We start from the raw sequence: 12,309 nt of genomic DNA, 5'->3' as shown, positions 1-12,309 counted from the left end.
TGGGGGAACCTCAGAGGACATGATTCCTATTCACATAAATCATCTTTTTGTAAGGGAGGAATTGGTTAACTAAACATAGCCACTGAGCACTTGTGGGTGATTAATGAACACATCCATTTACCCCCCCGGTTCACACCTATGCGGCCGTGCGGGCCATGTTTTTCACGGGCACGAGAGCCCATTCATTTGAATGGACTCCTGTGCCCCGTGACACACAGGGAAAGAAATCCCTGCACTACTTTGGAAAACGCAGCCCACAAGGAAACCTCGGTTCCCAGTACGGTTGCGTTTCCCAGTGCGGGCGGTGTGCCATTAGAACTAACGGCACCCGGCCGCGGGTCCGTAATTGTGATCTGTTAGGACAGCCTTTCTCAACCAGGGTGCCCAGGCACTGGCGTGCTTTGAGGTTTCTTCGGAGGTGCCTTGGTAAAATGTCTAAAAATTGCCCATAACTTGTATACAAGCCAGCGGGTGGAACAAGCCTTGCCTTTTAGTTACGCAAAGCCACAGGTTTTCATTGTGCACCATTATGACCTTCTAGCTGCTGGCCTACTGAAAACCAATGACATCAATTGATAAGGAGGATGTCAGCTGCCTGCGCAGCATCCTAGTTTGACCCTCCCCCGCCCCTCTCCATCAGTGCTGGAGTCACATTAGCTCAGTGATGAATAAAAGCTGAGGGAGAGGAGAAACATTGGAATACTAGTCAGTACCAGTGTGCAAAAGTGTATTTGCGTTGGAAGAATAAATCACCTGTAACGTTGGGTGTCCTACACAGGGGCGGACTGACCATTTGGAAACTCAGGCACTGCCTGAGGGCCCGGGGTCAGTAGGGAGCCCCATGACATGCCCCTGGTACCTTTTTCATAGGCTTTTTTTGAGTTTGGGCAAGGACACAGGGGCCCCATGATCCCCTATTGCCCGGGGGGCCCCATGAGTTGTCAGTCCGCCCCTGGTCCTACATGTGTGGATGTTGCCGTGTTGTATAAAACTATTAGAATAGTTTTTAATATTTTGGAATGGGGCGCCTCAGGACTGTCCATAATTTTAAAGGGTGCCTTGACTGACCCCCGGTTCACACCTATTCATTTGAATGGACTCCCGTGCCCATGACACGCAGGGAAAGAAGGCCCTGCAGTTCTTTGGAAAATGCAGCCGAGGTTCCCAGTACGGTTGCGTTTCCCAGTGCGGGCGGCGTGCCATTAGAGCTAATGGCACCGGCCCGCGGGTCCGCAATTCTCTATGCGGACGGTGAGGCTGCACGGATTTCCGTGCGGATCCGCAGCGGTACCACCCGCATAGATGTGAACTAGGGGTCAAGCATTGTTACAGAGGAAAGCTTTTTGGTATCTTTGCAGTGTGGACTGCATCCATGATCCCTGTTATAGTTTGTTCTGGTTTTCCTGGCTGACATTGAGGTGAATTATAGTTTTCTGGGATAAAACGACCTTTTATGTGCCTTCAGATAATTTTTCAGCAGTTTCAGGCTCAGTGATGATGCCTTGAAGATGTAATTTGGCTTCTTCCAGGAGAAATCAATATCCGCTACAAGATGCTTCTGGAACAGGCCTTCCTCTGCTGCTTTTCATTGTCTGGATCAATAGTGGCTTGTGCATCCCTTATTGCAGAGCATTCATTGAACAGATGGATAATAAAACGCCGTCACGCGTGGGACTGGAGCACGCTCACATCACACATTTACAACAATAGAAGTAATAGGTGGCCAATTGGTGGGCAGTTGAGAAGCAGACATTCGGATCCTTCATGGGGAAAGATCGTAATCACCCCAATTACATGGAGGTTTCTAGTGTGATCACTCCCATATTTTACACCCCTTGAAGCTGAATTCCAGGAAAAAGTGAAGGCAGGCTATGATGGTGCAGATTTTTCAAAAGAAATTCCCACGATTCCACTATCAACACAGACCATGCTGACAGGGGAATCCCTCCTGCCGAGCAATTGTCTTCACCTGGTAGGGGAAGGACGAAGCCATCCCCGCCAGGAGATGACAGTGATTATTGCTAGCAGCTATAGCAGCCGCAAACGATAATCACAAGTGAATCTGGCAGGCTGGTTGTAGCCAAATTGATCGATCGAACGTTGAATGGTTAACTACTAACGGTACGACGGGCTTTCTATAATGGCGGCTCCATGCAGCCAATCAAACTCTGAAGCCCTTCCAACCAGCCTTGGGTGTCCTGGCCCATTTAAAGTGTCTGTTTCTGCTGCCATAAAGGGGTTAATGAGGGGGATACTGGCTTTTTTTTTTTTTTTTCCCCCCAGATTGTGCCAGTGTGATCACCACCACCACCATGACTCGTTCTGTTAATTTCCCATTTCTCACCTGTGTCCAGCCAAAGCATTTTTATTGTGAAACATTAAAATAGCAAAACATTACTATTGTGAGAAAGGATTGGACGCTGGACAGGAAGTGAGGGAAAATATCCAATCACAAAAAAAAAAAATGGGAGTAGGACAAGGTACAATAGCTTTTTATTTGTCCCTGTTGCAGAATTTCCCTCACTTCTGCCTGGTGAAACCGTTGTCGCTATGACAGGAAGTGAGCGGAAATCTCTCTAACAAGTCCCCCAAATAACAGTAACACCTGACTGGGGTTCTAATCCTTCCCCATTCTAGCTAAAACCTTATCATATCACGACTTGACTACTGCAACTCCCTCCTCACTGGCCTGCTTCACCACAGGCTATCCCCGCTTCAGTCCATCCTGAATACTGCGACCAGACTAATCCACCTCACCAACCGCTCTGTTTCCGCCACCCCCCTCTGCCAATCCCTCCATTGGCTTCCGATCGCCCAATGGATAGAATTCAAAATGCTAACACTGACGTACAAAGCTGTCCATAACACTCCCCCAAACTACATCACCGACCTGATATCCAAATACCACCCAAAACGTACTCTCCGCTCCTCACAAGACGACCTTCTCTCTAGTTCCCTGGTCTCCTCCTCCCATGCCCGCTCCAGGACTTCTCCAGGGCTTCACCCATCCTCTGGAACTCCCTACCCCAATCCATCAGACTATCACCTACTCTCCTCTCCTTTAGGCGCTCCCTGAAAACCCATCTCTTCAGGGAAGCCTACCCCGCCCTCTGCTAATTGCCGATCTCCTCCACTCTTCCTACCACTCATCCCCCACAGCTATTCCTCCCGTGCCACCATCCCCTCCCTCCTAGATTGTAAGCTCCAAGGAGCAGGGCCCTCGATCCCCTCATGTATCGCATTGTATTGTTATTGTACTGTCTCATGTATTGTCTCCCATTGTAATGTAAAGCGCTGAGCAAACTGTTGGCGCTTTATAAATCCTGTATAATAATAATACGTAAAAAAATCCATATATTTTGGCTGGACTTGCCTTTCTGAGTCTGTATAAAGGCATTTTCAGCATAGCAAAGAGCACAGAAACTTGTATTCTTTAGCCGCTAATCTTTCATTAACCTTAATGTATTGGCTAAAATTAGATTGCCTGTTTGGTTCTACCTCAATGCCACTTTCCTCTTACGCAACCTTACCTAGTAATCCAGTTTAAGGTGAAGGAAAATATTCAAGTGAGGACTTTTTTTTTTTAAAATATCCTGTTTGCCTACTGTGTGCATTTGTATTGCACAGAGCAGTCCCTTCCCTCTTCTTCTGCTTCTCCCTGCTCCAGGGGCCTCCTTTTTCAAGCCGAATGCTAAGGAGGTACCCATGTGTATGTGCTCCAAGGCCCAAATGATGTGTGCCCATAGACACACACAGCTTTGGTAAGCGACGCCCCCAGTCCTTCCTCAATGGCGTTTGACTGACAGCAGCAGGAGCCTATGGCTTCGCTGCCTTCGGTGTCTTTTGTGAAAGGAGTTGTGCTTCAGCCAAGATAGTGCTAGAGCACTGACCAGATAAGAGTTTAGGGATGGGGGTGGGGTTGATCGAGTTGTGGGGTGTTTTCCTTACCTTAAAGTGTAGTTCCACTCACCTGTCAAAAAATAAAAGTCAGCAGCTGCAAAAACTGTAGCTGCTGACTTTTAAAAAAAACATCCACTTACCTGTCCCTCGGTCCCGCGATGTGTCCCCCGCAGCCCGTTTCACCGGCCGTCCTGTGTTCCAGGCGCCGGCATCTTCAGTGTGGGCACCCGGCTGTCACAGCTTGCGGCTTCACAGCCGGGTACCCACTGCGCATGCGTGAGTAGCAGTACGCTTCATGAATGGTCCTGTAGTCTTCTGGGACCTGTCGCGTGTCCCAAAAGACTACAGGGAGGGAGGGAGAGAGGACACCTTCCGCTTCCAGTCGCCTACGCGATCGGACCGGAAGTGGAAGCGGGTACCTGTCAAACTCGGGTACCCATCCCCCCGCCCCCCAAAGGTGCCTATCCTTAATGGGGAGCAGTCCTTAAAGCGGAACTTCCCCTTTTGGGTGGAGCTCCGCTTTAAAGTGATATTAAACGCACACTGTTTAATTTACAGTGTCCCTTCTATTTCTGTGTGTGGATGATGACACTGGTTACTTTTATAAAACAAAAACACAGAAGTACCTTTTTCCTAATCGATATAGAGCTGTCACATGACCCAGCTCTTTCCCAGCCTGTAAGCAGGAGGAGCTGATAAAAAAATAGCTTTTGGAATACAGAGTAAAAATAAATATCAAACTGTTTTAATTCCTCCCACAAATACAGTGGGGCAAAAAAAGTATTTAGTCAGCCACCAATTGTACAAGTTCTCCCACTTACAAAGATGAGAGAGGCCTGTAATTGGCATCATAGGGAGACCTCAACTATGAGAGACAAAATGAGAAAACAAATCCAGACAATCACATTGGCTGATCTGGAAAGAATTTATTTGCAAATTATGGTGGAAAATAAGTATTTGGTCAATATCAAAAGTTCATGTCAATACTTTGTTATATATCCTTTGTTGGCAATGACAGAGGCCAGATGTTTCCTGTAAGTCTTCACAAGGTTGGCACACACTGTTGCTGGTATGTTGGCCCATCCTCCATGCAGATCTCCTCCTCCATGCAGATCTCCTCTAGAGCAGTGATGTTTTGTGGCTGTCGCTGGGCAACTAGGACTTTCAACTCCCTCCAAAGGTTTTCTATGGGGTTGAGATCTGGAGACTGGCTAGGCCACTCCAGGACCTTGAAATGCTTCTTACGAAACCACTATTTCGTTGCCCAGGCGGTATGTTTGGGATCATTGTCATGCTGGAAGACCCAGCCACGTTTCATCTTCAATGCCCTTGCTGATGGAAGGAGGTTTGCACTCAAAATCTCACGATACATGGCCCCATTCATTCTGTCCTGTACATGGATCAGTCGTCCTGGTCCCTTTGCGGAGAATCAGCCCCAAAGCATGATGTTGCCACCCCCATGCTTCACAGTAGGTATGGTGTTCTTTGGATGAAACTCAGCATTATTTCTCCTCCAAACACGACGAGTTATGTTTCTACCAAACAGTTCTATTTTGGTTTCATCTGACCATATGACATTCTCCCAATCCTCTTCTGGATCATCCAAATGCTCTCTAGCAAACTTCAGACGGGCCCGGACATGTACTGGCTTAAGCAGGGGGACACGTCTGGCACTGCAGGATCTGAGTCCCTGGCGGTGTAGTGTGTTACTGATGGTAGCCTTTGTTACGTTGGTCCCAGCTCTCTGCAGGTCATTCACTAGGTCCCCCCGTGTGGTCCTGGGATTTTTGCTCACCGTTCTTGTGATCATTTTGACCCCACGGGGTGAGATCTTGCGTGAAGCCCCAGATTGAGGGAGATTATCAGTGGTCTTGTATGTCTTCCATTTTCTAATTATTGCTCCCACAGTTGATTTGTTCACACCAAGCTGCTTGCCTATTGCAGATTCAGTCTTCCCAGCCTGGTGCAGGTCTACAATTTTGTTTCTGGTGTCCTTTGACAGTTCTTTGGTCTTCACCATAGTGGAGTTTGGAGTGTGACTGTTTGAGGTTGTGGACAGGTGTCTTTTATACTGATAACAAGTTCAAACAGCTGCCATTGATACAGGTAATGAGTGCAGGACAGAGGAGCCTCTTAAAGAAGAAGGTTCAGGTCTGTGAGAGCCAGAAATCTTGCTTGTTTGTAGGCGACCAAATACTTATTTTCCACCATAATTTGCAAATAAATTCTTTCCAGATCAGCCAATGTGATTGTCTGGATTTGTTTTCTCATTTTGTCTCTCATAGTTGAGGTCTCCCTATGATGCCAATTACAGGCCTCTCTCGTCTTTGTAAGTGGGAGAACTTGCACAATTGGTGGTGACTAAATACTTTTTTGCCCCACTGTATATATTAGAATTCAAATCTTTTATTATTTTTTGTCAATAACACGGTGTGGGCGGATTTCTGCAACTCGCAGGCTGTGTCTTAGAATTACAGGGAGGTGAGGTCTCCATTAATCAAGATGTTCTATCCCATCCACATAGTGTTTAGCTGATTAGTGGACATGGAGGAGGAGGGAGGGAGCGGACTGCCATTCATCCCCGTGTATACACACACACGTGTTACTCTACAGTCACATGGGCTGCTCAGATGTGAAAACTGAGCATGTGCAGTAGTTGCCTACAGCTGCTCTGCAGAATCCCGAACTACAGTGGGGACATGGACAGGAGGGGGAGACGGAGCAGCAGGATCACCCAGTTTTGTTTGCAGAATACAGAAAACTAATCCTATAGTGACTGAGTATGAACAGCGTGTAATATGGAATTTTAATGTAGTGTTTTATTATTTATTTATTTCAGGTACTTATATAGCGCCGTCAATTTACGCAGCGCTTTACATATATATTGTACATTCGCATCAGTCCCTAACCCTCAAGGGGCGTACAATCTAAGGTCCCTAACTCACATTCATACATACACATACTAGGGACATGTCTTTGGAATGTGGGAGGAAACTGGAATACCTGGAGGAAACCCGCACAGGCAGAACATGCAAACTCCAGGCAGGTGGTGCCATGGTTGGGATTTGAACCGGCGACCCTAGTACTGCCGGGCGGAAGTGCTAACCACTTAGCCACTCTGCTGCTACTGTTTTTTTGTTATGATGTGGGTTTAATGCCACTTAATGCAGGTAATACAGTGGGTAAAAAAACAACACCTTTTTTTACGTTAAAACCTCTCTAAGAAAAACTTTTTTTTTTTTCCCTCTGTGGTTGGAGATTTATTAAAGCACATATATAATGCTGGTGCATGTACATTCTTGTTTCTCATTTCTGTAATGTCATCCAAATTGTAGGAACAGCCAAGGAAGGTGCTGGGGCTGTGGATGAGGAGGACTTTATTAGAGCATTTGAAGATGTTCCAGCGGTACAGGTAATGCAGCAACGTTTGTTATCCTTTATGATTTATTTTTACAAGCATTTATATAGAGCCAACAATTTACAAGCACTTTACATGTACTGTACATTCAGGTCAATGCCTGACTTCCGGTCGCTGACATTCTATCTCACATGCATACACACACGCACATTCTGGGGTCAGTTTAGACGGGAACCAGTTGACCTACCAGCCTGCCTTTATCATCAGCTATAGAGTGAAAGCAACTGAAAAGGGAAGATTTTCTTTATAGGACGATTTGTATTATTGGTAAAGCACCGTATTGTGAAGGATCCCAGTAGTAGCCAGGTATAATTTAAAGTTGAATTTAACATTCAGTTTACATTTACTGCCTACATTACAGGTGCATCAAAATGAATGGGGTCCGATGAGCTATTGTTTTCCATTCATTGTTTGGTGCAGAACTAAACTCTGTCAGAGCACCACAAAATGAAAATGGTAATTCATCTTTAATATTCAGAGCAGTTCCTGCCACTTACACCAATGATGGGGTACTATTCCTCCAGCATGATATCAATGATGGGACACTAATTCTTCTACTGACCACAGGTGCTATGAAATTTCTATACTCCCACTGACCACACAGCCTGAGGCATTGTTTATTCCCACTGAATCCAGGATGTTTTCTACCCCCCACTGGCCACAATCCAGCCTTCCTAAAGTCTGAGAGGTGGTAAACTAGCCCTTCATTTAGAAGGTTTGGACACCTCTGGTCTAGACAGATGGTTTGTAGAGGGAGGCTGAGCCTGGAGGAGTTGCCTGCTGAGTAGAGGAAAGGAGTTGCCTGCTGAGTAGAGGGGAGAAGGCAGCCGACGGGTTCCCTGTGATGAATGTCCCGGCAGGCGATAGCTTCCCTGTGATGAATGTCCCGGCAGGCGATAGCTTCCCTGTGATAAATGTCCCGGCAGGCAATTGGTTCCTTGTGATGAATGTCCCGGCAGGCGATTGGTTCCCTGTGATGAATGTCCCGGCAGGCGATAGCTTCCCTGTGATAAATGTCCCGGCAGGCGATAGCTTCCCTGTGATGAATGTCCCGGCAGGCGATAGCTTCCCTGTGATGAATGTCCCGGCAGGCAATTGGTTCCCTGTGATGAATGTCCCGGCAGGCGATTGGTTCCCTGTGATGAATGTCCCGGCAGGCGATAGCTTCCCTGTGAAGAATGTCCCGGCAGGCGATAGCTTCCCTGTGAAGAATGTCCCGGCAGGCGATTGGTTCCCTGTGAAGAATGTCTTGGCAGGCGATTGGTTCCCTGTGATGAATATCCCGTCAGGCGATTGGTTCACTGTGGTGAATGTCCCGGCTGGCGCTCACCACAGAGAAATCGGGTATCTGGCAGGTTTGTGCTGCTGTGTTGGAATTGCCCTAAAGTGGTAGGTTCGAATACCCGATTGTAATGCCTTGTAGTGGTATACCATATGAATCTTGATGAGAACACATGCCTATTGCAATGGTTTTGTTTTATAGATCTATTCCAGTAGAGATCTGGAGGAATCCATTAATAAAATTCGGGAAATACTGTCAGATGATAAGCATGACTGGGAGCAGAGGATTAATGCGGTAAGGAGCACATTTCCTTCTATCACAAATGCCTGAAATCTCTTCTTTTGTTTAGAGAGCTGTGATTAGGACAGATTAAAATAATTCAAGCGGTAATAAGGGGTCCTCCATGTAATGGGTGTTTGGAGACCCTGACACTTTGCCTATTCAGAGGACAAAGCGAATGGGCCATCTTTACAGACCCCCTTCCTAAAGTAAGGAATGCATTACACAACATTAAAAATTACATAGGGGTTCACAACATGCAAAGGTTCCGATTACAGTTTACATGGGGGCTCGACGCCTTTCGGAAATTCTTCAGGAGCACATGTGACAGAACCAGTACACTGGAACCCATTCCTATTCTATAATAGAGTAATATCAGCCAGTAGGGTAGACTGAAATTCATAGCATGTGCACGTTACCCATGGAGGTGCAAATGAGTACACCAAGGTGAAGCCACTGCCTCTTGGATGTGAAATTCAGGTACAATTCAGCAAACAGCCAATGTTCTTGTACACATAAACAATGAATATATAATCAGTGAGCGTTTAATAATTTAGCAGCTAATGCACATAAAGGTAACCAAGTAAAAACCTCATAAAACTCAAATGCAGCGCTTAAAAATATTTAAAAATAAAATGATATAAAATGATAAAATATGTATATAAAATGGTGACAGTTCGTGATAAGGTGCTTGATAATAGGTGTTGATGGTGACTTTAAACTTCAGTGGCGTGCCGGTAAATAGTAAAAATACGCACTCACCAGATGCGTATCTTTAAATACGCATATAATTAGTATGACCAGAGGTCCCCCTCTCAGGATGAGATGGATGAGTTGGGCCGTTTTAACGGACTCTCCTCCCTCTGGGTGGTAGGCAGCTACAGAGACGTCTCCCCTGGTAAGTGCGAATGGAATCCAACCAGAGGCCTCCTTAATGGATAGGTGGATGCTTGTCAGCTAATGTTGGAACAGCTCCCTCCTCTGGAATGGTGCCACATGTGATTCGGCTCCTATATCCTCTAGGGTGGGCTCTAAAAGTGAACGTTGGCTCGCCAAGGAGCCAACCAAAAACCGGCACATAGTGTAGTAGTTTTAAAAATGATTCAATTTATTAATCCACGTGGTATGAAAATAAAAGCAGTTAAAAGTACAAAAAAATGGTGTACTGACCATTCACAGTTTAAAAGATGGCACGTCACGGCGTAATGGCCCCTTTAACGCGTTTCGTGCAAAAGCACTTCTTCACAAAGGTTGGCCATCACTCCAGTGCCATGCGTCATGTCTATTTACAGTCTAAATCATTATAGATTCATTTGCGCATGCGCAGTACACATAAACTTAACATAGAAGGACCAGCTTTCCAATGGGGAACCATCCAGACCCAAGGAAGTTAAGTCACCATAAAGACAGTATGGTAGTCACAGGTTGGACTGATGTGAACTGAGTTTGTTTCTAAGATATTTATCAAGAGCCTTCTCTTTGGAATATGTGTGCCTTGACTACTTTGACTACCATTGGCTGTCACAGTGGTCACGTGATCAGGAGCCGGTCCTGCTGTCCTGGGTGCATGAGGTGAGTGCGTAGTTTGTACAGAGACGTTGGCTGCCCGAGTTGCATATGTGCATCATGTGGGTGCTAAAGCCAACCCTTTTACCAGCTTGTGGCAAGGGGTTAAACAGCAACTCTGAGAGGGGGGGAAGGGCAGGTGCTTAGGGTGTCAGGACATGGGGAACGACATATCATGCTCTGTGTGCTTCTTTGTTTTTTTTGTTTTTTTGGCTGCGTGTAGCAAGCCCAATGTCCACAACTGGTTTATATGACCGCCTGTTAGCCGTATGCTGTAATACGCATCCAAAGTAATGCCTGACTTTTCACTTATCTATTTCTGTTATCTCTTTCATGGTTTCAGCTCAAAAAGATCCGCTCCCTTCTCCTTGCCGGCGCTGCAGAGTACGACACTTTCTTCCAGCACCTGCGGCTGCTCGACGGAGCCTTCAAGCTCTCCACGAAGGACCTGCGTTCCCAAGTGGTGCGAGAAGCCTGCATTACCCTGGGGTGAGTGAGGAGCAGACATGTCCTGACAGTACGGCAGATTCATCTGGTCTCTGCAGGCCTGCTGTATGCACACAGTGTATAGACATATATATATATATCTGTCCCAGTGGCGTCCCGAGGCAGGTGTGGGGGGTGCGCACCGCACCGGGTGACACCTACCGCACGGGGTGACACCGGACCCGCTCCACGAAAAGGTAAGTTGTAAAGCAACCGACGATCCCCGCAGGATGAATCATCGGCTTTCTTTACAATTTACCTTTTCGTGGAGCGGATCCGGTGTCACCCCGTATAGGTTGCAGGCCGACGATCCCCGCAGGATGGATCGGATCTGCGGATTGGGGAACGTAATGGATCGGGACTCCGATCCATTATGCTCAAGCCGCAGATCCGATCCATTCTGCGGGGATCGTCGGCCTGCAACCTATACGGGGTGACACCGGATCCGCTCCACGAAAAGGTAAATTGTAAAGAAAGCCGATGATTCATCCTGCGGGGATCGTTGGTTGGAGGGGGTGTCACCAAGTGTTATCGCACCGGGTGACACCAACCCTAGGGACGCCCCTGATCTGTCCTATGTTCATGTCTCTAAACATTATATAGAAATAAGTCGTCATTCCTGGTCATTCCTTTATCAATGAATTCTCAATTTATGTACTGTCTCAGGCATCTTTCATCGGTCTTGGGGAACAAATTTGATCATGGAGCAGAAGCGATCATGCCCACCGTTTTCAACCTAGTCCCGAACAGTGCCAAAATTATGGCTACTTCTGGTGTGGTGGCTATTCGCTTAATTATCCGGGTAAGTACCGCCGTTAATTCGCACTGTTGTCGGCGTCTGGGTGTGAATTGGAGAGGCTCTATAGCAGTGACCGGCTTATTTATTCCCCACTAGTAGAAGTAGGCAAACTCATGTATAAGTCTGGAATCAAATCTTAGGTGGTCCGGAAACATTTCAAGGTAGCTGCTTACAGAGAAGATGTACAAGTACAGCTTCACGGCCTCCAGAAACAGCAAGTGGCCTGGGATAAGGAAACTTCCACTAAAGACTTCTCATAGGGGTAGCAGGTTCAGGATCACACCGTGTTGATGCAACATGCGGTAACGCACTACGCTTGCTAATATATTGCAGTGTCATTCATTTCGAATGGCAACCCAAGGCGTTAAGGCGAACCTTCTGCGTTGCATCCCCAAAAAGGGTCAGGTGGTAATGTACCACACTGAAGTGTTTTGGCATCTCCTTCAATATAAATGGCTTGCCTTAAAGTAATATTAGAGGTTACATTTTATTTTATTTTTTAACCACCTTCCGCCGCCCTATAGTAGAAGTATTGCTACAGGGTGGCAGGGCTGCACAAAATCACGTGTGTGTGTGTAT

General features: G+C 46.6%; 1 protein-coding gene across 1 annotated transcript in view; it reads left to right on the top strand.

Annotated features, from left to right (window-relative positions):
• LOC149429048 (CLIP-associating protein 1-A-like) overlaps positions 1-11,733 on the top strand; it is a gene marked incomplete at its 3' end in the record, with an annotated part of 69,748 nt that extends 58,015 nt beyond the window's left edge. The window contains exons 3-6 of the mRNA XM_089666789.1: positions 7,236-7,312; positions 8,802-8,894; positions 10,789-10,934; positions 11,598-11,733. Coding sequence (XP_089522915.1) covers positions 7,236-7,312; positions 8,802-8,894; positions 10,789-10,934; positions 11,598-11,733 — 452 coding nt within the window. The remainder of the gene's footprint in view (positions 1-7,235; positions 7,313-8,801; positions 8,895-10,788; positions 10,935-11,597) is intronic.
• Positions 11,734-12,309: the final 576 nt, after the last annotated feature.

This window comes from Staurois parvus, unplaced genomic scaffold, assembly GCF_062004578.1.
Source record: "Staurois parvus isolate SC_StPar_1 unplaced genomic scaffold, SC_StPar_1.0 ptg002843l, whole genome shotgun sequence".
Classification (NCBI taxonomy): domain Eukaryota; kingdom Metazoa; phylum Chordata; class Amphibia; order Anura; family Ranidae; genus Staurois; species Staurois parvus.
The sequence above is the reverse complement of the archived record's forward strand: the minus strand, read 5'-3'. Positions and strand labels throughout refer to the sequence as shown.